At 40.2% G+C, this 24724-nt stretch overlaps 1 protein-coding gene across 2 annotated transcripts in view; it reads right to left on the bottom strand.

The window, feature by feature from the left end:
- Positions 1–24724, bottom strand: part of LOC139635376 (ephrin type-A receptor 6-like) — a 321867-nt gene that overhangs the window by 14117 nt on the left and 283026 nt on the right. For both annotated transcript variants that reach the window (XM_071502771.1, XM_071502683.1), the window contains exons 6-11: positions 18794–18918; positions 17731–17893; positions 14433–14541; positions 3043–3113; positions 936–1061; positions 204–389 (exon numbers count right to left, since the gene is read on the bottom strand). In XM_071502771.1, coding sequence (XP_071358872.1) covers positions 204–389; positions 936–1061; positions 3043–3113; positions 14433–14541; positions 17731–17893; positions 18794–18918 — 780 coding nt within the window. The remainder of the gene's footprint in view (positions 1–203; positions 390–935; positions 1062–3042; positions 3114–14432; positions 14542–17730; positions 17894–18793; positions 18919–24724) is intronic.

A 24724-nucleotide genomic window follows, 5' to 3' on the forward strand; every position in this document is an offset into this window, starting at 1 on the left:
ACAGAATTGTGGTGAACATGTTTTGTATTTAGCACTTTCTTGAGTAGTGATAAATAGGTTTTCTGGTTGTATAAGCAGAGCTTCAGAGCCATATCTCTAAATACTTTTTCCCCCCATCAGCAGCATCAGTAACCTATGAATTACTGCCACATACATTTCAGACATGACATTATAACAAGGACGTACTAAAAGTGCATGCTTACTTTTGGTGACCACGCCCTCCAGCCTGATGATGTTGGGGTGGTCAAACTGGCCCATGATTGATGCCTCACGCAAGAAGTCCCGCCTCTGATGCTCCACATAGCCTCCTTTCAGTGTCTTTATCGCCACGGCGATCTCCTTCTTCCCCGGTGTTCTCAGGCGACCGCTGCACACCTCACCAAACTCACCTGGGGTGCACACACACACACACACACACACACACACACACACACACACACACACAAAATAAAAACACAATAAGGTGTCTATTACCAAACTCCACACTATCATCATGTGACAGCACAGTCACTGCCACCTGGGGGCAGTGTTGCAGTTCTCATCTAAAACCCAGCACTATTGCCTCTTGTCTGATTGGTTTAACTCAATAAAACTCTCTATTTCACCTTCTAAAAAAATCACTGAATCTATTCTTACACTTTCTTTTGTTCTCTAAAGCTGTTAAAACTTTAATATTCCTGCAGTCTGTGAAAGAAGAGAAAATGACGGTGAGACACTGGGAAATTGAAAAGAGCATCCTCTTTAGTGTGTACAATGGAGAGGAGGGGGGTTCATAGCAATTATGTGTGTGGAATGAAAATAGATCATCTCTAATGGCACATTTGAAATTATTGTTATTCTAACCAACATGAAATGATGGCAAAAGAGCATGAATCAGTGAGACACAAGTGGATGAGAAAGTAGCTGTGTGTGCGCAGGCCTGAGTGCGCGTTTACCGGCTCCGATCACCCTCTCGATGCGGATTCTGGATGGGTCAATCTCCTTGGTGAACTCATGCACGGCCTGAGTAGGGTCTTCGTATGTATCAGGGTCTACATAGGTCTTTATTCCTGGGAAAGGGACTGTGGACACAGAGATGAATAAAGACAGTTTGTGAGTATGTGTGTTTGTTTGTATACCATGACCAGGAAAAAAGGGGAAATTAGCTGAACTCAGATGATGATTTTTCAGACTCTCATAATTGAATTCACATCAAAACAATATATAAAACATTTTACTGCAGATGCCAAGAAACTGCTAAAGTACTGCTACTACTTTTACTGCTTCTACTGTTATAACATATTTCTACTACTGCTGCTGCTGCTGCTATAAATACTGCCCATCCAGGGGTACCTGAACCCCAGGAGGTAATTCTACACTCACCTTAGTGTATGTGGAAAGACTGTGGAATTTATGATGTGATTAAAAAATACACAACATATTTCAGTTCAGTTTGTATATTTAATGTCACAATAAACAATAAACTGCCAGCTGTGATAAGCCAACTCCACAGGACACACCTCCCAGAGATCTGATTATGTTAACATGTTGTGCTGTGATCGAGAAGGCATGAAAACTAGTAAGTGAGCGAGCAGAGAAGTCTGTTTCCACAAGAACAATTCAACTTTTATATAATTAATAGTGTTAAATAACATCCAATTTAAAATAAATGAAAAAAATATATATATATATTTGGACTATAACGTGTGGCATCAGTAGCCCCTGCTAAAGCAAGCATCCACCTTCTGATGTGTCTGTGAGCAAGTCAGTGGATCTTTAACAGGTTGCTGCTGATCCTGCCCTGACCCTGACCTCCCAGTGGGGGGTGGGTGGGGTAGGGGACGAGGGGGTTAGACAAAAGCTGTGTTTCTCTTTCAGGGATCGATGCTGTATAGACAACAACTATCAGTTCTCTCTGATGCATGAACCAGCACCAGTGAAACCCAGAGGACCCTGTTCTCCTCTTGAAGCTTCTGCTCAGCACCACACAGGAGACAGGGGGTCTTTGAACACCACTACTTTATGTTGAATCCTAGAGAAGTATGTGGGAGCTTGTTAGCTATTTTCAAAAACTCATTTTATGTATGTATCTTCTCTTACCTCTTCCCGTTGGTTTCTGACTTTCTAGCCTCGATCCAACTGTCCTCTTAAAGTATTCTTCATTCCTCATTGTCCTCCCCTCTCTTCCTCTGTCTCGCTACCTGGTTGCCCTTATCCTCATTTCTCTTTCCTTTCTGTTTCTCCTCTTGCAATTTTCCATCGCCTCGCCTCAACGTTTGTCGTTCCACACACTTTCGAACATCATTCTCTTTATTTTTTCGCCTTACAGCTCCCATTTCAATTTGTGTTTTTCCATGTCAGGAATGAAAAGTTGGGTATTACAAGACAAAAGAAACAGGCAAAGGAAATAAAAAATTACAAGAGTGCAAAAGCAAACAGCTCAGGGAACAAAAAAAAAGAAAAAAGAAAAAAAAAACAAAGCAAAAAAACAAAAACAAACCCCAAAACAACTCATGTAAAACAGGAGGAGTGGTAGACAGAAAGATGAAGGAGTTGCTGTGTTGATTTCTCTGTGACTTCTTTTCTCGCTAGCAAGTCCAATATATTCACATTCTGTAAAAGCTTGTGGCGGGGGTTTGTTATTCCTGTGCAAAATTAAAATATGCATAGGCACAGAAACACATGGGAAATGATCCATACGGCACACTGCGTTGAAAGCTAACAGAAGAGCAGGTGGCTATCCTGTTAGCGGCTAACTGTGGCTCACAGAATCTCTCTCTTCTCGGCTCTGCCTTGTTTACTGGCAAAAACGCATCACATAAAAGACAACCTGGCACATCCTCGCCAAGTGGTTGGGCCTTCTGACAAAAGTAATGTTCAACTCCAATGTTATGAAGTGTTCCAAACAGATTTTAAATTCAACTAAAATTAGGCTCCCCCCACCCACCATCAACACCATAAATGTGGGAATTGATTGATTGCAATGTGAAAATTTCAAAACCAGTGAGAGAGAGAGAAAAAACATCCAGAGCAACAGAGAGGAGAGAAGTAGACAAGTAGTACCTTGTCCATTCTGATAACTGGTCCTCCTTTTCTCCTCCGAGGTCATTTTGGCCTTGAAGTACCACTGACACCTGGAAAACACATAGATAGGAGTTTAAGGGGTCTTCCTCAAACATGCAATCATATTATTTTTGGGTCCATCATAGAAGAAGCCTGGAATTAAGGTTTCTACAGGAAAGGCAGGTTAGATCCATCCCTAATGCGAGTGTGTGTGTCTGTCATAAGTTTTTGCAGTTAAAGATAAAAAATAAAAGATTCGACAACTTACAGCAAACTTATCTCTGTGTTTCCTTTCACACTTGAGCACACACCCATTTGCAGATCGTATTTGGCATTTTAACAACTTCACAGTTAAAACGTGATAGTTTGAAGTTGGAATAGTGGCATCCGCAGCTTAAATCAACAGTTTCCTGAACTGTTTTACTGTATGTGACGGAGACTCAGAGGTTCATGTATGGGGTACGATGGGGAGTTTCTAAAAGGTGATTTGTGGAAAAATAGAGCACAATTGTTGGAAGAAAAAGAGAGAAGAATGAGCAAGCCAGACATGAACCCAAAGGTAAGAGCAGAAAGAGAAAGAGGCTCAGCCATTTCTCAGAGGCTAATTAGTCTATGAAAGTTACCATCCATTTTCATAGAAACACAATTCATGAAAGCTTTACATTTTCCTGGTAAGAGTCCTGCACTAAGCAGGATCAAACAGCACGGACAAAACTATAGCCTTAATATGACCATATACAACGAGAGTATTATGAGGTTTACTGATCACTGGAACTCGTGACAATCTGGCTTTGAGTGTTTTCTAGAGCAAAACAAAATATAATGCTGAGATTCAGTACATGTAGGCAGACACACACACACAGACTCAGAACTCTTGAGAAAATGAAAGAAAGAAGTCAACAGGTGCGTGTAAATGAGAAATACACAAGCCCATGTAATTTGAAGGAACAGACACTCACAGAGACAATGAAACGTCAACACACAACCACAGAAGGGAGGTACAGTTGCACGCACTAATGCAAAAACTCCCTCCTGTGTGTGCAAGTGTGTGTTTGTGAAAGTTTATCTGGGCACCGAGAGACCGAGAGACAGCCAATAACTGATAAAAAGCCTGTCTGCCAAGAAAGTCTGAAAAGCTGCGAGATTAGACGACAGCATCTGCAAAAGACCACAGAGGAATTTATCCAAATAGATGCTTGGATGCTACTCTGAAATCAAAAACGAAGAAAACACAAAGTACAATCTATCCAGAGACAACATGCACAACCAGAATCACATTCATGGCAGAGTACAGTGTATGGTCTTGATTCACAGCTTAAACACATTACTGTCTAATCAAATTACTGTAGCTAAAAAGTACCCCAACTGGTGAGTGTTGCATCTATAATAAAATACAGAGAATCATGAATAAAATCCCTGAAATGACTGTTTAGTTAGTATTTAATGCACATCCTACTTATTTACTTATGATTCAACAGTATCTGAAAAAAAGACAGAGAAACCAAATTGGACACAGATAACAGCGGGACCTATAAACCACATAACTAAAAGACAAAAGAGGTCATTAAATGACATATGACGCTTTCAAAACAGACCCATGTGAGCTTTTCTGATCTGATAAAAGGTGAAAAAATAATATTATGTCCCTCTTGTTTACAGAATGCAAGTGAGAGAGTTACATCTTCAGTACAACAGTGCTGTCGTAATGCAGTAGTGTGTTAATCTCAGATTAAAATGTTCCTACTAAGAGGCAGAAATGATTTCCTTCTCTCTACAGTCACTGTTCTTTCTCAAACAATTTAAAGAATCAAACCAGAACAAAAATTAGTCATTTACGGAAAAATGTAATAACAATTTTCACCTATAATCTCTCATTTTCAGTTTTCATTCCTGAAATGGCTTCACTGTGACACTAGAACTTCCATTATAAATAATAATAATGCTAATACTATATTAATACTAATACTAATACTAATACTAATAATAACTTTATTTGTATAACACCTTTTAAAAACAAATAGCAAGGCTCAACTTAAAAACCAAAACAAAACACAAGATTGGAGCAGTGCAGATTGACCCACATGTTTTTCACACAAGGACTAATACAAGGTTACAGCTCAGTCAGCTTTCATTGTGTTTACCTTTGTAAACCCTGCTGCCGTAGTGGTGTATTCTCAAAGGCTCTAAACCTCACTGACATTTGTAATTAAATAAATGCAAACCCTCTGCATGGTCAGATCTCAGTTATGCTTTAAGCAAGAATATATTTTTATATATTTATGATTTTGGTGAACTCACCCATTACAAGTAAAACATCTGGCCTGATGTTCAAATAATGGCCTGTTGTCATTCCAACATGCTTCATCATCACCTAAATGTTTAGTAATGGCTTCATCCAAACAAATGAACCTGCATTGCTCACTAAGTATTTGGTGCCTGGTGTCTGAGAGACAGAGGTGGCACTGCTGGAGAAGAGCAGTGAGATGGAAAATAATGATGAAGGTAGACAGGTGCTCTCAGTTTTGGCTCAGGCGGTATCACTGATGAATTTTAAAACTTATTTTGCAGTAGAGGGCTTAATTAATGACTGTGTGCACGAGGGACGCTCACTCCCACTTTTCCCTAGTGGATCCCCTAATATATTTTCTCATATTTCATAATTTATTAGATAGAATATAAAATTATGCTGCCTGCTTCATACAGTCCCACAGCAACCAGGCAGTTAAAAATGACAAAACTCAAGGCTCTGACTTTTGTTGTGAATCCCTGTTTACTCACAGGCTTTTTACAGATTTTTTTTTTTTTTGGATAATAACGCTGGCTTGGAACAAACTCCTTGACTCCTCTACAAGTTAAAAGTAGCTTATTCACAGTTTCTTTGGTGTGTCAAACTATACACATAAGTGATGATAACTAAGTAATAAATTCACTACAGTTCTCTTAAGAAGGGGAAAATGACACACTTTTAATACCTGTGTGTATTTACACCTTTTGCTTCTGTAGCCTTTCTGTCAATGTGACAATGTTTAATTCACAGTTCAACTGTGCTGGATGTGTGACAGAAATGTTAAGTGCTTCCTAGACAGACTGCTGTCTTGACTTTTATGGACAAGTAAAACTGGCATTTATTCAAACATGAGCCTGACGTGTTAAACTGCCAACACATTTACAGCATGTAATAAAGAGCATGTCAGAAAGGGACTTTAAAAGAGTGGCAGCAAGTAGAGGAGCAGAGCCCAGAGGCTTGACCCAAACCCCCAACAGAGCCAGAGCAGAGACAGAAACAGAGATCTCACATGGTCACACTGTCACTTCAGAGGAAGATCCTCCCCTCACTGTCACTCCTCCAGACAAGCCCCCCCACCCCCACCCCTGGGCCCCACACCACTGTGGTCTGGATGAGTGATGCTATCTCCCTCCTGGAGAGCTGGTGTAGCTGAGGGACAGTCTGCAGCTTGGTCCCACAGCACATGATGATACTGATAGATTCACTGGTTCCGGTTTGGGTGTAAGATTTAAATATTACTTTTAAACAGCAACTGTTATCAAGTCAAAATTCATAATCTGTCTCACATGGCTGCATGCACCATCTACATCACCCCCAGACCCCCAACTTCCAATATCCTGATACAACAGCAGGTTACATATTCATTCTGTTTACCTCAATTAATATTCAGGAGATAGAGTAAATACACACAGACGTCTTAAAAGATAGAAGTACATTCTGGAGGAGGCAAATGTCACGACCATAAGATCAAATATAGACACACTTAAGGATGTGTTACAAATTTCACAAATGACACTACACATTACATTGCAATTATAACTCCACAGTACCTTTTCCTTTGACCTTTCTATGGCGCATTCCTCACATAAAATGCCTATAGTGCTACGATGATATGCGGCCTGAATCATAAAACAGATAAATCATTTCTAAACAAAAATATTACCAACAAAATGGCATATTTCCAATGTGACCTTTTCCTTAAAAACAATGACAACAATCAGAAAATGTGAAGGAGCAGCTTCACAGTTAAGTTGAAACCTGTTTCCGTCGCTTAAGGAAGATCCACATATTGCTCACTGCTTTGTAATACACTGTATTATATAATAATAAAAAACAATTCTTCTCTGTGCACTCACTGTTCCACCACTAAAATCTAAAATCTGACTATTTGTCTGTCACAGTCTAATCAACACACCACAAATAACACTTCACTGAAACACAAGAGTCTTTGATAGAAATAAATCATAAAGTTGGATCCGAAAATACAGGTGAAAATAAACAAAACAATCTGCAGACTAATAAACACTGGTTGAACCTGCAGTACTGAATCATGATGATTTTGGGTGATATGAAAAGCCAAAGTCATAAAGAATCCTGCGACTCTGTAATTTGATGATATTTATAGCCTTGTTTAGCTAATTTGTTTGGTTTGATGTTACACATATTTATTGAGCACTTTATTAGGAAACACCATACTAATGCCTCCCTTTGCTCTCAAAACAGCCTCAATTCCCTGTTGTGTTGATCACACATGATGTTGGAAACTTAGCTTTGAGATTCTGCTTTATGCTGATGATTGCATCACATCATTTCTGCAGATTTGTCAGCTGCACATTCATGCTGCCAATCTCATGTTCTACCACACCTCTGGTGATAGAAAAGGTGTTCTGCCGGATTCAGATGTGATGACTGTGGAGGCCACTAAAGTTCAGTGAAATCATTGTCATGTTCATGAAACCAGTATGAGACGACTTTGTGACATGGTACATTATCATGCTGGAGGTAGCCATTAGAAGCTGGTACATTGTGACCACAAACCCCCACCACCAGCCTGGACTGTTGACACAAGGGAGGTTGGGTCCATGGACTCATGCCACTGACACCAACTTCTGACCCAACCATTGTGCCTCAACAGAAATACAGTTTCATCAGACCAGTCTACGTTCTTCCAGTCTTAAACTGTCCAGTTTTGGTGAACATGTGACCACTGCAGCCTCAGATTCCTGACAGGTGTGTAGCCTGATGTGGTCTTCTGCTGTTGTATCTGATCCGCCTCGAGGGTCAAGGTGTTGTTTCATTCTGAGAGGCTTTTCTGCTCACCACAGTTGTAAAGAGTTACTGCAGCCTTTCTGTCGGCTCCAACCAGTCTGTCCGTTCTCCTCTGACCTCTCTCATCAACAAAGTGTTTCTGTCTGCAGAACTGCTGCTCAATGTTTTTTTGTTTTTGACACCATTCAGAGTAAACTCTGGAGACTGCTGTGAGTGAAGGAGGAAGCAGTGAGTCTGGATAGTTCTGCAGCACAAAAAGTCTCAGGACCAGTACAGAGTGACTGAGAGTCGGGGCTCTGTGGAGGCCATAACATCTGTTGCAGACTCTTTGTTCTTCTTGTCAGTGAAAACAGTTCTTTATGACTCTTCCTGTGTTTGAGGTCATTCTCCTGCTGTACAATGAATTTGGGACGGATCAGACACCTCCATGATGCTCTTGCATGATGGATAAGACTCTATCATGTAAAGAGCCTACAACTGCAGAGTCAGGGGATCTATGAGTTCACCAGGAGTGATACCTTTTAAATTACACACGACCATTTAATATGTTGTTCCTAAGTTTCTTAAGTTTAAGACGTTGTTTTCTGTTCATATCTGCATTCCCTGAGTTTGATCAGCATCGACATGAATTGTGCAGGACAGAGTTTCTTGAGAAATATATTTCCTCAGTCTCAAATGTGTTGTGAAGCAAGGATGCTTCCTCAGAAACAACCTCCTCTGGTAGAGATGGTACTGTACGGCCAAATAAACTGCCTCAGTGATGGGATAATACAGGCTGCCATTGGATAAGATGGGAGTGAAACTACCAACATTGTACTAGTGGAGACAGTGTGTCTGTAAATGCTTACTTGTATGAGTGTGTGCAGGTTGATGTGATCACATGTGAGCCACCCTCTTTTTGAAGACTTAACATAATCCAGGTTGCCAGATTAGAGCAGGTGTCAGAGGGCTGTGAGCCGCAGGTTGCCAGACCACGGCTTCAGCTAAGTGAAGTCTGTGGGATCCCGGTCACTGATAGACAGAGCAGATAACATGGCGAGCAGCACTGGCAGAGAGGACAAGAAGGGGATTTGGAAAGCTACTGTTGACCTGTGCTGATGGGGTCAAGCTGTTCATTAAAGAAATGGTGGCATGTGCCTTTATCAGTCTTTTCCAGTCCTATCCTCTGATCCCCTTTATCCGCCTATCCCTCTGTCTCACTGGCTTTCATGTTGAAAAGAGGCTGCACACACAGACACACACAAAGACAGTTATCACACAACAAGACCTCAGCTTCTTCCACTGCTCCCTGGGCTTTTGAGCATTGTTTCAGTGCATGTTCACACACATATTCAAATACTTTTCACACTCACACACCTCAGTTAAATAACCTTGCCCAGAGCCCTAATCAAAGCATCGGTGTAATGCAAACCACCCCTCTCTTGCCCTAACATCCCTCACAGTCACCTCACCATGACACATCTCTGCCGCAGACGCTACAGAGGGCACAGAAGAAAGATGGGATTAAAGGAAATATGAAGAAAATGATACGAAAGAGTTGCAGTGATTGAGAGACAATTCAAAGATAGAGAGTACACATACAGTAAAACGCTTTCAGCTAGGCTACATCTGTGCGACTGTGGCGGCTTTGCTCCTATAGAAGTTCTCACTCTTCAAATTTAGCACGAGCAAATGCAAAGAGATGTAGATTTGGGAAGCTTTTAGGACAGCCAGGTGTTAAAACTCCCTGTACAGCAGCTCCTCTTATATCCTCACTTGTGTTGTACAACCTATGTCACTGAAAGCTCTAATCTTTCTCAGGCAGCTCAAGCACATTTGCAGCTTTTTCAAACTGAAAGAGAGTGAAAGTCCCTCCCACACAGGGCAGAGGGATTGCAGATATGACAGGCTGTGATAGAGTCAAAAAACACTCCAACCACTGCTATGGCTGCTTTTAGCTTGATTCAGGTAAAAAAAAAAAAACAGGTCCTTCTCGTGCTAGCATGCAAAAGCCTAAAGAGCTGCTTTAGCTCTTGCACCTGGTGTGTATATGAGTTTTTAATTTAAAAAAACTAGGAAGAGAGACACATACTGAGATCACATCATAGAAATAAGTAAAATACAGTGAATCCCTGCAATAAAACTACAGTTTACAGCTTTTTTTTTTGTGAAGGTGATGGACTTCAAATTCATTGCCAGAATAATCTTGCCAACAGTAAAGGTCTTCACTTTGAAATGGTGTAATTTGTCTGACACATCACCGATCTGTGAAGTTCAGTGCTCAGTTGTGAAATTGAAATTCTATGGCAACCAGCACAGTTGATTTCTGAAATGAACATGCAAGAGTTTTAAGCTGCAGTTACTGTAGTGGGTGCTAGATGCTGCCTCCACAGTAACTGAGGGTCACTTTTATGAAATTGTGTGTTTAACCACCACCTGGGATTGAATCGCTCAGTGCGTGCAAACCAGTCACTGCATAAGTTAATGAAGACAATGATTATGTAGAAATGCTGTATGCTGCATATATAGCAATGTTACAGATTATTTTTAGGCCACAATTCAAATCCACTTGTGACAAACTGTGTTGTTTATACATACATATTTATTAATTCAAATATATCTATTCATTATGTTCTCACTCTTGCTGAAACCAGGATATCCACTTATATTTACTAAATCAGACACAGAGATAACAGAAGCTTGCTGACATAGGGAACACTTGTAGGGTCAGTAGGTGAACTACTGTAGCTGGAAAGCTAAGGGCTAACATGCTAACCAGCTGGAGACAAGCTGAAGTCAGTCAAAATGTGTAATATATGAAAAAGGTCTATTTATTTTGCTGTGTAATCTTCTTGTTTTATATTGCTGCAGCCTGGCCTCACCAAAAGGTGCATGAATAACACATCAATTTCTTTATCATTTGTCATTTTGCATGTAGCACAATGCATTTTTTAAATGTCTCTATTGACTAACCCCTAACACTGCCGTAGCCCTTTCCCTCTCCTCGTCCCCTAACCCTAACCAAAATGGAGTTTAATGACACACAGGACTGTACGGTGTTAAATGACTCGCAAAAAGCTGAGAATGTGTAAACACAGCACGTCCCTGAGTGGCGTGCTATTTGCTGGTTATGCCCAGGCCTTTAGGAAACAACAGTCAATAAAAACCAGGTGTACCAACGTGCACCAATTACTGAAGGTTAGTGATGTCATAGTCCTTTAGATAAAACTTAAAACTGCGTATCAACACACAAAGCACTCAGCGGTATGTAGACAGCTTTAGTTCCACAGAAGCTTTTCAACCGCTGTTCAGAGGGCAGGCCTTTTTCTTTCTTCTAGGTGTCAAGTGCTATTCAACTTAGAGTTTCATCATGTTAGCTAGTTTCTCTCATGATGTTAAATATTCATACAAAGTGTCTGGTTTTCATCTAATCTGAAAATTAAAAAAAAAACCTCTGCAGACCCACACACAGGTTGTTGTTGGGTGTAAGGCTGTGTTCAGACAAAAGCTTGATTGACATGTCTCTGGATCTCCTGTTTGTTTTGCTGAACCTGATTCTTCTTAATTTATAGGATTTGTTCTCTAGTATTTCTAGTAAATGGCAGATGGATCCATATTTTTAGGGTAACAGTCTGGTGTTTGGTCTTTTCTATAATCTAGTACCACACTTTCTGACATGCAGTATTTCTATCCAATAAAGATCATTGCTTTTAAATACACCTGCAGAATTTGCACATGTTTTCAGGGAGAGAGAATTTTTATGCAAATCTGACCTTTGCAAATAACGTGTACCCTTGTAAACTCAGCAGAATGTGCAATCAACCACACTTATCATACCTGCGATACTCCCTCAAATGTGTAAAGATCTCAGTTGACTGCTGATATGTGGCATGTAGCTAACACAACAGGCAAACTGTGCTTCAAACAGGCTTGACTGTACATGTGATAAAAACATGTCCAGCTCCTAATGGAGCTGATGGAGAAACAAAATGCAAAAGGCTCAGTAAATGTATCTCTCAGACTGTGTTGATGCGCCTGAGAAGACTTTAAATGTCAGATATTTTTTCCACAGACACTGTGCTGTCTGTTATAATCACAATAATGTGAATCTTACCTGTAGTAGAGTGTACAGAATATTAAGATTAAAAATGTTACCAACTGAAAAAGAGATACTGAAAGTCTGCTGGCTTGACTGACTGGAGTTTCAGACTATCACATGCAGCTGTGGAGGTCGGCGTTTGCTTGTCTCCCTCCTCATCTCTTTTCAAAGTGTTGTATTTGAACAACAGTGGCACCAAAAGAGAAGAACCTGAAGCATCTGCATCTGCTAAAGCAAAGTCTAATCTTTTTCTTGCCCCTGTGTTGTTGATTTCTTTCTCGCAGAGTCGCACACCTACGCACACATCTACAAACACAAAAGCAGACAGGCTGTGTGTGTGTGTGTACCTTCAGTGTCAGGGTAGACTCTTGCTTTGTATCCTTTATCTATCTTCCTTTGAGTCTTTGAATATTTCTGTTAATGTTGGTGCTTGTGTGTCCACCTTCTACATTATACATCAACATCATGTCTGTGTTCTTGTGGCTTGTTCAGGATATAATGCGAATTATTTTGACTTTAATTGTGGCGCCACACTTTCATACACACTCATTTATGCTCTCAATATCTCTACGAGGTCACAGACAGAGCCAAATAAGACACCTGTGCAAACCTCATAACAGCCAACACTTCCTCAACACACTTCCCATCTCCTGCTATTAGTGGTATCCTGAGTCCAGAGGCAATCGTTGAAGCAAAATGTAATGGAACCTTTTGTAGTGGAAGGTTATGCCAATGCCCTGGAGGAAATAATGAACACCTAGCCAAGGAGTATGAGGCTTATATGGTCGATGAAGGAAGGAATGAGACCTTCCTGCTGTAAAAAAAAAAACAAGCCTGTGGTCGACTGTGCAAACAGCTTATAATGACCCACAGTGACGTGTTATTGTTAGGCGACCTCTAGCAGCCGCAGCAATTATGGCGGGAGCAAAAGGAGGAAGTCAGGTGATAGCAATAAATAAAGACTGACCACCTTAGGAGGAGGTGAATGGGTTGACAAAACACAGGAGTTTCACGCAGGAGAGTGCTGTTTGTTCCCTGTGTGAAACTGATAATCCACATTATTTCTGTCATCCATGACCTTATCACAACCATAACAACATTTTTGTCATTGCAACGATGACAATAAAGTGCCTCTAACCTTAAGGAAGTACTAATTTTAACGCCAAGTGCAATCTTTTCTTAAGCCTAATCAAATAGTTTTTGTGCCTAATCAAGGTCTGGTACGCCTGTCTCCCCTCTGAGTCATATCCGAGGACAGGGATAAGCAACCTATACAGTCATTTAGGTTGGAGGAGTTGTTGGAAGGAACATGAAGTTGCTGCACCAAACAAAAAGGCTTTTTTCACTGAAATATCTGTGACGATTGACTCAGCAGGAAAAACACAGCTGTAGAGGTGACAGATCTTTTGAGGCAAGTGGAACGAGCAGAGGAGAAAACGTTATTCACGTCTAAAGTTGGTCAAAGTTGAGTTTAACCAAAAAAGTGAAATTCTCCTCATTTTTATAACTATGTAGCCTTAATCTATTCGTAGTTTGAGTTGGTCTTCTTCACACAAAAAGTGTATTTAGATGAACTCCAGTGACATCTCGGGGACATTTGGACCAATTAAGGCCCAGCACATCCACAAAGGTTACAGAGGTATTCTAGCTGATTAGACCTCCTCTCTGGTTAAAGGTGGCTGAGCTAAGACAGAAATTACCTTAGGTTAACAAAACTCCTCAGACTGCTAAGACTTAGAACTTGCCCTGACAGACGCAACAGAACTAAGAGAGTGAGTGACAGAAAACTGCCCTGTATACCCACACAGCCCTGAGGAGGTCTAATCAGCCACCTATTTGAAAATGGATGGTTGGATGTACTATGGTACTGCAGTGAAGTAGTGCAAATAAAATGAAAAAAGGTTGTTATATGTTATATGTTATGAGGTTGTTATCCATTCCCTCAAAAATGACTCATAGGGTCTTGCACTCAGATATTGGCCATTACCATAGGTAAAAATAACATCAGTAGAAGTTTGAAATGACTGGGGTTAGACCAGTTTTTTGGAATCAAGATGTCAGTATTTAGTGTTTCTCTCTGTTCCTGTCAGGATCTAGAAGCCTCAGTTTATGTCATCATGGGACATCACCGTTAGCATCCCTGACTGGCTGATTTAAAAGTTAAACTCCAGCTTCACATATTGGCAAGATGGCACATCAGTTAAAACTGCACAGTGAAATATTCACGGTGCACAAAGGGAAGTGAATTCATCTTACCTTCCAGTGATGAGGAGGAAGAGGGTGAGGATGACGAGGAGGGTAAAGCCACCGACCGCCGCTGTCACGATGACCAACACCTGGCCTTGATCAGAAGCCATGTCTGACGCTGAAGGTGGCGGAGGATGGGAGGTGGTTGGAAAGAAATTGGGATGACAGGAGGAAGGTGTATGGGAGGGGAAAAAAAGGGCAAAAAAGAAGAAAAGTGGGAAGAAAAAAATGATGAGAGTATGAGAAGTTAAATGTGAAGAGCAGGTAAGGATGATAAAAGTGGTGAGGAAAGAAAATAGGGAAATGAAAGTGGAAGAAGGAGAACATTTTTATTCAGCATCATTTTAAATATTCCCCTCCATCAGTGCACCAGACGTAGACCATGCGCGCTCTCTTGATAGGCACATATTACAGAGAGATGTTTGATCAGCTCTTTGTCATGCAAAAAACCCTCCGTCAGCTTTCGTACTGGAATGATTCATATGCCTGCTTTTGTTTAATTAATATTATTCATTCATGAAATTGTGATTTAGTCCATGATCATTTGCTTAAATTGGTCCCATTTGATATTCATGATTCTCCCTTTTCTGTGTCTTGTCACAAGGCTAACGAATCCCAGATAATTGAAAGATGATTGCTATTACCAAGCTTATTTCTATAATATTTTGTGCTTAATGAATATGAATTGAAGATCAGGGTGCGTGGTTGCTGGCCCAGTGAGTGAGGCTCATGTGGGTTTATACTGTACAGTATGTGTGTGTGTGAGTGTAAAGTCAAGAGCATATGTGTGTGGGGGAGGCGTGTGTGTACGTGTGTGTGTGTACGTGTGTACGTGAGTGTGTGTGTGTGTGTGTGTGTGTGTGTGTGTGTTTGATTGGGTAGAAGTAATTACAGATCACTCAGCAGGAGGGAGAGTGAAAGTGGCGGTGGCCAGATCACACAAGACATTTCTCCTAGCCATCAGCTTCACGCACTCACACACATCACTAACTAAGCAGATGTGTTGAACTCATGTGTGTGTGTGTGTGTGTGTGTGTGTGTGTGTGTGTTGAGAGAGAAGGGTGGCAGAGGACAGGATGAAGAATGCAAATTGAGGGATGAGGAAATGAATGACAGAGGAGAGATAAAGACCAACAGGAGAGAGAGAAAGGAGGAAGTGATGGACAGATACATAGACGGATATAAAAAAGCGAACGCATGAGACTGACTGACAGGCAGACAGGCAGACAGACAGACTGTCGGAGAGAGAGAGAGATAGAGTGACAGGGGCCAAATCTGCTTTCTCTTTCAGATAAAAGGCCAGGCAGTACAAAGGCTTGGCCAAGCAGCGTCTGATCCGCAGATAAAGCAAAGCTCTGCAGCTTTGGAAGGGAGAGGGCCACTGTGAAGCCAAATCACCTCTCAACAATACCTGACCTGACATAAAAGGGCAGCTGGACCTTTGTATTTTATGAGTAGGCTTGCAATAAAGCTCACACACACTAAAAAAAAACATTGATTCAAAATATGCTGAGCATCAGGACCGTGTTGTCACACTCCTTTGTTGATTGAACTCAGTTTTTATGATTGCTGTTGCTACTGATATCCTGACCTGTCAGGGTTTTGTTGATGCAACCCATATGAAACTGATACTGTAGAGAAAATCCCAGCCTGTGACATCACATTTTTTTGAATATAATGAAGTTGTTGTGCATTTTAGCACATCAGGTAACAATGAAATCAGTTGTGATGACATACAAAAACATACAAGAGCTTCTAATCATCTAATCTTTACTACTCAAATTTAACTCTGAAAATATCACATTTTGGATTAAAATAATTCTGGATTGATTTGGTTTGTACTGAAAATATTGTAGTATTGTTGTAGTTAAGTAAGCTAGTGATCAACACCAGAACTAGTACAGCCATAGAACAACTAGCCCTGAAAGTGCTAAAGCTAAGCTAATGATACTTCAAAGTTCAACTATATATCACTATATGTAATTTAGAGGGACAGAAAATATGTCTGTAACAAGCATACAAAAAATATTTTAAGCAAAATCTATAAATAGCTAATAGTGTAAAAACATTAAGAAGGCATTTCAGTAAAGGTGCAATAAAAGGGACTGTACTGATATCTTTCCACATTCTAACCCACAGCAGTCACAAATATATCACATTATTTTTTTTAGAAAATCCAATCAGAAAGCAAACAGTATGTGCAAACACAGGAACTGTATAAAGGATAATGTGAATTTGGTGGCTTTTCCAAAATGTGTTCAGTAGTAAAACAGATTTTAGCACATCAGCATAAAATTAAATGTAACACCATATTGCTCATATTTGTGGACATCAAATCAATCTATACTTTTAATTGTATAACTGGGTATACTGCCAGGACCCAAATTAACTTTCATATATTGAGGTTGTCTGCAGTGTAAGGAAAACACATTATGAAATCAAAAAGGACTAAAGTATGGATTGGAAAAGGATCAGCAGTAATGTCTGTAGATGTTGTGGTAAGCTGAGTACAAATTGTACAGCACCAACATGTCCTATACATGCGAGTGAGTTTTATTTACTCTGATTGAATTTAAAGTGGAGGTGTGATGTGTTAGTGTTTGTGATTTTGTGGCTGCACATGTTCATTTCCCTTCTTGGACATGTTTTCAATGGATCTTTTAAAAATGTTGCTGGTTGGAATCATATTTTTGGTGTTACTGTTTGTGAGTTTATTATTTGCTGCTGTGCCTTTCATACAGGCTACCTTGGAGATGAGCAAAACGAAAAAACATGCATGTTAATAATGTTTAGGACATTTAATTGATTTTACTGACTTGACCCTTAATTCCCTCGCACCTAACTCAAAGGTTAAAGGTGAAACTTCGGTGTGACATTTCATCACACTTACTCAACTTGAATGATAAATTATAGTTGTCATGCAAAGAAAGGGTCTTAACTGGCCTTGATACAGCCCATCAGTTTGTTGATGGATTTTGAGACTGCTAGAGCTCTGTTCAAAGTGCACTGAAAAGGATGGCTGACCCTTTTTCATCAGTCTCATCCCAACCTGAGTCAGATGTATTCTCTGCTGCCATCACACAATTTCTGCATACTTCGCCTTCAAAAGTCTTTGATCTCATCTCCAAACCGAAGTTCTGACCTTATTCTAGACGTTTGCAGGGGTGAGGAGCAGCAACATGCTTTGGAGGATATTGTTTTGCTCACAAAACAGTGTCATCAGCAGAAGTACAAATACACACATTCACTCATAGACAGATGTAGCTCTCCCCACAAACAAGCGCTGTAGATGGTCTCAGGTACTTACAGTCTCCCGTAGTTTTGTATTCATATTTAGGTGAGTAGGAACTGTATCCAGCTGGCGTGCGGGTACGAACGCTGAAGACGTACCAAGTCGCTGGTTTTAAACCTGAGATGATCACACTGGGAGCCTTGGTGCGCGTAGACGAGTAGCTCAGCTGCTCGTGTTCCTGTGGGAGACAGTGGAAGACGTTCAAAATAATCTCAGCGATTCAGAACAGGTGTTGACAAAAAATGATCTCATCACTTACTAACACGTTTACCTGTGTGGAAGGTGCACTACATCTTTCCTCCAATTTAGACTCACAATATATGTATAATTACTGTCTCTTTCACTATGGCAGCTGCTGAATGCACAACCAATAATTAGGACTGTCTACAAGTAAGGGAGAGCTCAAAATCAAACTTGATCACAACACAGGAAACGGACAAGTTTTTTTTCTGGAAAAACATTACTGTAGTTCTAATGCATAGAGATAGAGGATAGTAGCTATAAACTGTATTTGTGCCTCAACTCCAGTAAAAATTTGTTTTATCTCTTCGGAAGACTTGGAAACTTCTTTGGTTGATAAGATGAGAGGAGCTTTTATTATTGAAGCTCAGCTGTAATTTCACCTGCTCACACAGTTCATATACTCCTAAACAACAACAACAACTTTAAAGTGATGATCAGTATGTCTACAAATATGACTGTGCAACAATAACTACGAACTAAGAACTGTAAGACCTCTACGACACAGTCCTTATTTTGCTGCACAAACAATCTCCATTGACACTGAGATCAAAAGCATTAACTTGCTTTTTGACTGTTTCCCTTTATTCAGACAACATGATGGATGAGAGGACAGAAGGATATAATCCCAGGTAAACAGTGTTTTATATGCCTGTTTAACCTCAAACATTTGTTAATTTATTAATTCATCTGTGTGACGAAAGAATGAATGAAGAACTTCTAAGAATCCACAAGTTTTCCTCTTGACAAATATTATAGTTTGGATCTATAATATGGATTTACACCCAAAGCCCTGCAGTTTAAGACTGGACCTGAGCATAAGCAGGAGTCACTGTACCTTCTCATAATATTTGATCTCGTAGTCTAGGATTGGCAGTGCTGTCTGTTCGGGCTGCTGCCAGGAGAGAGCGATGCTGTTGGGAGAGGCCCAGTCCTTCTTCAGTGCCCCAACCACAGACGGACCTGGTGTGAAAACACAACATACAGACGTCAGCTTCAGTGTCTTGACTCTGACCACGTGAATCAATTACACCAGACATCTTTATTGATTATGATGATATTCATGAGGTTACACATTGACACTACATGGAGAAGAACCAGCTGCAAAACTGAATTTAATTCACAAGCTATTTCACAAGAATGCACCACTAAGTGTGAACTTTGTGTTTTTATGTTTTAATCTTGTGTTTACTATTTTTAGTTTAAGTAACTTAAGTAACTTATCTGTGTGTTTGTTGCTTGTTTTGTTATTTTATCCTTGTGAAGCATTTTGTAATCTCTGATTACATCTATTTATAATGCACCTCTTTGATAAGCGCCATATAAATAAACTTTATTATTTTACTTGTTTTCTTAAAATACATTTAGTTGAATGAGAACTTTATTTTAAATTCCAGTCCAGATCATACAATTTTCAAACATGAAAAAAAAAGATCCTGCTTACATTTCATACAGCAAATGTGCATGAAGTTAAAAATGAGACAACTATGTAGACTTTTCACTACATGTCTTAAAATGATACCAATGTTAGCATGTTACTACGAACAGAATCACTGCAGAGGAATACAATATTTACTGTACATGCTATATTTTCATAGTGTGGAAAAACAATTTGTCTTACTCTACAGGTGCATATAAAACAGTGCAGGTCAACACAGATGACTGAAGGTTAAAAAGTTAATGACTTGAGGTCTATAAACTGTAGTACTGAGTCCTGGTCCTCAACTGTCGGAAAGACCCATGAATAATGGATCACACAGAATTAAATTGCGATGCATCACGTTGATGTGAGTTAACACAGTGTATTGCTCTTTTAATGCCCAATACCTTTATCACCAAACACCTGTAAATGACAATCCCATCAGCCTCAGGGGTAGCTTGTGCCAAGGGTAGTTGGTGTTAGCAGTTGACCATATTCAACATCAGCATGGTAACCTTCTTAGTTAAATGCATGCTGATGTTAGCATTTAGCTGCCATTAAGCCTTGATACAGCCTCACTGAGGCTGGCAGTAGACTCTTAGTCTTGCTGATCTAGTGAGAACCAGCTGACCCCAGCAAGCGGGGGGTTTGGTAAAAGTGTGCAGTGAATACAGAGTGAAGAGAACCAGCAGCTAACAACAAGTGTGCGTGCACATGCATGTGCACACACACGAATACACACACACACACACACACACACAAACATCAACACCTGCCCTCCTCGTCAGCAATAATTATCACACATCCATGATCACACTCAATTATTCTATTTCAAAATCCCTGTGAAAAGCATTCGCACTGCTCTCTCTTAAGATCAGCCGGTGTAAATTGAAAACAAGTTGGGGGAGATATCTTTTCTCGGACTGAATTGCATTAGCTTTGCTCTGTGAATTTCTGCTGGGTAAATAATTGCAGCGAGTTCCCAAGAGAGGTCAGCAGATGTAACTGCCATGACAGACATTATTATATATTATATTGTCTAATGTTACAGAGCTGACTCATTATGTGGCTATTAAATGTAGGACTGCTTTTCTCATGTGTATTCAAAGTGAAATGGTGGCACTGAGTACTGACAGGTTTGTTTTTCATTTATTCTTCAGCAGTGTGTCTGGGGAAGCTGTTTGCAGTTCTCACTTTGACTGAGGTCGGGGGTTTGGGTTGGGGGGCTCTGTGTGCAGGGAAAAGACGAGAGATCAGGTATGGGGCCTTAGGGTTTGGGGGTTAGGGTGTTAGAGAGGTTAGGGTTAAGGGTCAGGTGTTGATGAGATGAGAGATGTGGGCTGTCTGGGCTTTGAGCTTGTTAGCCATGTGCTGAGAGACCCACTGCTTCTAATCCATTAGCAGGAGCTGAAAGTGAACATCTCTGTTGCCGCCATCCCACTCTTACACTATACTTGTTCTGTCTTTTCCTCACCACCTGTCTTTTTGACCATTCGCTCTCCTTCTGTTGTTGAGTTTATCTGTTAACATGTTTTTAAATTTTAGCTTGTCCTCTGCTCCTTTTTCAGCAGGTCTCCAAATTTCCATTCTCACTCAGTGTTGGTTGAAAGGGCTTTTGAGGCAGTGTGCGTTTGTGTTATCGAACATGAAAGATGCACTTTTGTATTGAGCAGGTTGAGTCTTCCCTGTTTAGGAAAATCTTTGTGACAGAAGTTCTTTGTCAGGATACCGTCCATCATGACTTTAAACAGGGTTTATCAGAAAAACTCTGTGGATGAAGGTTAAGCTACAAAGAGATGAGTATGCAAAAAAAAAACAAAACAAAATAAAAACAAACACTTCAGTTGCTTCCCATGGTGCTGTCATTCTAAAAGGATAGAAATCAAATTCAAATTATCTCAAGTGGCTTTTTGATTACTTTGTATTGTATTATACTCCAAAATGAGGACGTGTGTTTATGAAAATGACAATAACTTGGTGAACTAAAGGTGACTGTGATTACAAATGACTCAAAAGGGGCAATCAATCAAGCAGCACCGCAACTCAGGTCAGTAATTTTAACTGGATCAAAACTTGGTGACCGATGAAATAGGCCTGGAAAGGAGAGATGCACTGTGCAGCATCTAGTTTACAGCAACAGCCTCTTTTACATCAAATGCATTTTAATGCTTGGCTTCTCCTTAATAACCGCCACCTTAATAGCCATTTAAAATTTGGTAGGTTGTCTGAAATGTTAGCGAAAATAGAACAACGTAATATCATGCGTGGGTGAAAACAGCTAATAATATTAGCATAATCAGCAAGCTCAAAGGGCATGGTGTGTGTGTGTGCATGTATTTTATCTTAAAAAGAGAATATGGAGCAGCTGGAGTGGAAAATACAGCCTTTCTTTTCCAGTAACACAATAGGCCAATGCTACTGACATCTTATTAGGTGTTATTATTAAATATAAACTTTCATATGGCCATTTTACTCAGCGTGTGCTCGTATCCTCTGCTCCTTCTGTTCTCAGTGTGAGAGAAAATTCGTCTCAGGGGGATTTTATCTGATCTAACTCTGGCTAATGAACCACTCTGCTGAAGCTATGACATTGCAAGGCTTCTTGCACTGCTTGTGCCAGCTTGGTACAACAGTGGCGGGAGAGTGGCATGGTTTGTGGCTAGAGTCACGCAGTGGAGGCATCAAGCTAAGACGCAGCAAGATGGTTGGCATCTGCTGTTAGCATATTGGGCCCTGATAGGGAGCAATAAACAAAGCCTGAATACAATCTCCCTTTGACTCACAGATTCAAATCAACCTCCCACCGCAAGGCACTGCAGAATGCACACTCACACGAGTCGTACAAACAAACAAGGGAACACAAAACATGTCAAGACAGAGCTCATCATGACAAGAATACTCTCCCAGAGCAACTGCACAAAGGCCACAGTCATTCTAACTGAGCCATCTTTACCAAACCTAGAAAGTTATATAGAAGATATTCTTCCAACTAGAGACCTGACTGTGAAGTGCTGAAACACAGCCACTGTTGGACACAAAATTTTGATTGGATTTTTGCACCTGATCATGCTATCAGATAATTAATTCTCATCACATTAATTTCACCTCTGGCTGGTTTTATAGCACAAACTGTGAATGTAATCTTTTGTTATCCAGACGCAGGTTATTTGATGCAATTCACAAAAAGGGTTTGGACGAAGATCACATTCATTATTATTAAAATCCTTATTATCAATATCAGTCAGTGTTGTGCAGATGTAATATCATGATGTGATTCTGTTTAAATTATTACAGGTTGAGGATTAGGAGCCAAAAACTGGAACTAAGTGAAAACCCATCCACATGAGTAGAAAAGTGTAGTTATTTTATTGTTAGTATCACTCTTCTCCTAAAATATTAGCCTTAAAAAAAAAAAAAAAATATATATATCTAAAGCCCAGTCATGGACATATTCATCCATATAATCACTGAAGACTCATGATAAATTATGTCCGCCTCAGAGTGCAGAGTGGGTGTGCATTGTTTACTTCCAAAGAGTGGAGTATGTGACACATCACCAGGGAGTGACAAGATACTTTGAGGACACAGGACACGCGGCAGCCATCTTTAATGATTCTGTATGTGGGTTATTAGCTGCAGCATGAAATCTGCCAGAGGAACCGACTCTGTTTCTCTGAGATACGGGAGCATCGGAAAGCCATTAGAAACACCAGTCAATTACGATGCCCGATGGATGGATTTTCCAGTCAAGCGTGGTTAAGCTCAACGTAAACTAATGGGGAGTCTTTAAATGAGCTTGACCTGCATATGATTTTAATTAGCTTTCCTGCCCTAAAGGCTTCCATTAACTGTTTAAAAAAATCAATAGAGCCAGTATTGATGCTGTGCGAGAGCTTAAACGATGTCCTAACACTCCACTGATTCACCGCTGATAGAGAGATAGAGTGCGAGAGAAACACACAAACACACACAATATAGGTGCTCTTGTTTACAACAGTCATATTGATATGTCTGTCTCTTTTCTAGGTGTCTGGCTGTGTTTGTCTTGAAGCCGATAGAAATTGGTCCTTCAGCATGCAGCTTCAGTGGTGAATAGGATGAGAGATTTACAGAAGCAAACACATACATGTATGTGCACATTGGCTATAAAAACATACAAATATTCAATTTGCCTGAATGCAGTGCCTGCCATTGTCAAATGTGTGGCGTGTGTCAGAGGCACTTCATAGTTGCTTCAGGGACTAAGGGAATGGATGAATGAATTGAAGTTGTCTCCAGCATTACCACTGGGAACTCAAGTAATCAGTTGGAGCAGTGTCACATTTGTAGAATCTGTAATGTCAGTGTGCGAACATGTGTGTGAATGTGGTTTTGTGTGTGTTGTTTTTTACGAACCATGAGACAGAACTGAAGTGACATGGGGTCTGCTTGGAGGACGATCATCATTACCCTTTATTAATGCTGGAGGTCATTCCCATTGCACTGTGGGTCAGCTGCTCTGTGCCATGAACTCCAAGCACAAACACAGACACCACAGAGACCTGACAACGGTCAAATAAACTGTTGGGTCTGAGTCTAATTATAGAGAGTTAATGTGGAATCTGACACAAATAAGTCACTGATCTGCTCAACTCAATCAAGCTCAGTATAATTGAAATTGTTGCCTAATTAGCAGTGGCCTCTGTGTTGTCCACTGGAGAATTGCACTGTGCTGCTGTCCCTGTCTTTTTGTTAGACAGTCAAGGTGCGTGTTAGGACGAATAGTTCCACAATTTGGGAAATACTGTTGGGCACTTTCTTGAATGAATAAACAAAATAAAAAAATAACTCAATACAAACCCCCCAAATTGCTGTATTTACCAACAATGCAACAGCAAATTTTTGACCTTTTGATGCAGCTAGACTAGATTTATAAGATGACGTCCACATTCTCAAGTAACTCTTGCCAACAAAGAGCACTGCATATTTGAGCTAATTTCTTCAAAGGAAATTAGCCACATCCGTCAATGTCATCAACCAGTTGGAGTCTTCTTCTGAGTGAATGCTGGATCTATTGTGAACATATTTTAGCACTGCTCCAGTAAGGATAGCTTTTCTTTAACAATACTAAGGCAGGCACTTATCTTAGCAATCATTTCTAAAAGAGTTGTTACAGTGTACACTGTAAAACTCTAGTACCACTTTCTGATAATAGACTCTGTATGACAAGGGTGGACTCAGCTGTCACCTGCTCCTCACTGTCAGCAGAGCCTCCTGTCTGCACTATTACTGATAAACCTGAGAATAACACCGAGCATTACATCAAACACTCTACCGGATAAAAGTAAAGTTTCAGTTTCACTCCTCTGT

Source organism: Trachinotus anak, unplaced genomic scaffold (genome assembly GCF_046630095.1).
Source record: "Trachinotus anak isolate AG129_WGS33_773 ecotype Australia unplaced genomic scaffold, CSIRO_AGI_Tana_v1 ptg000001l, whole genome shotgun sequence".
Classification (NCBI taxonomy): domain Eukaryota; kingdom Metazoa; phylum Chordata; class Actinopteri; order Carangiformes; family Carangidae; genus Trachinotus; species Trachinotus anak.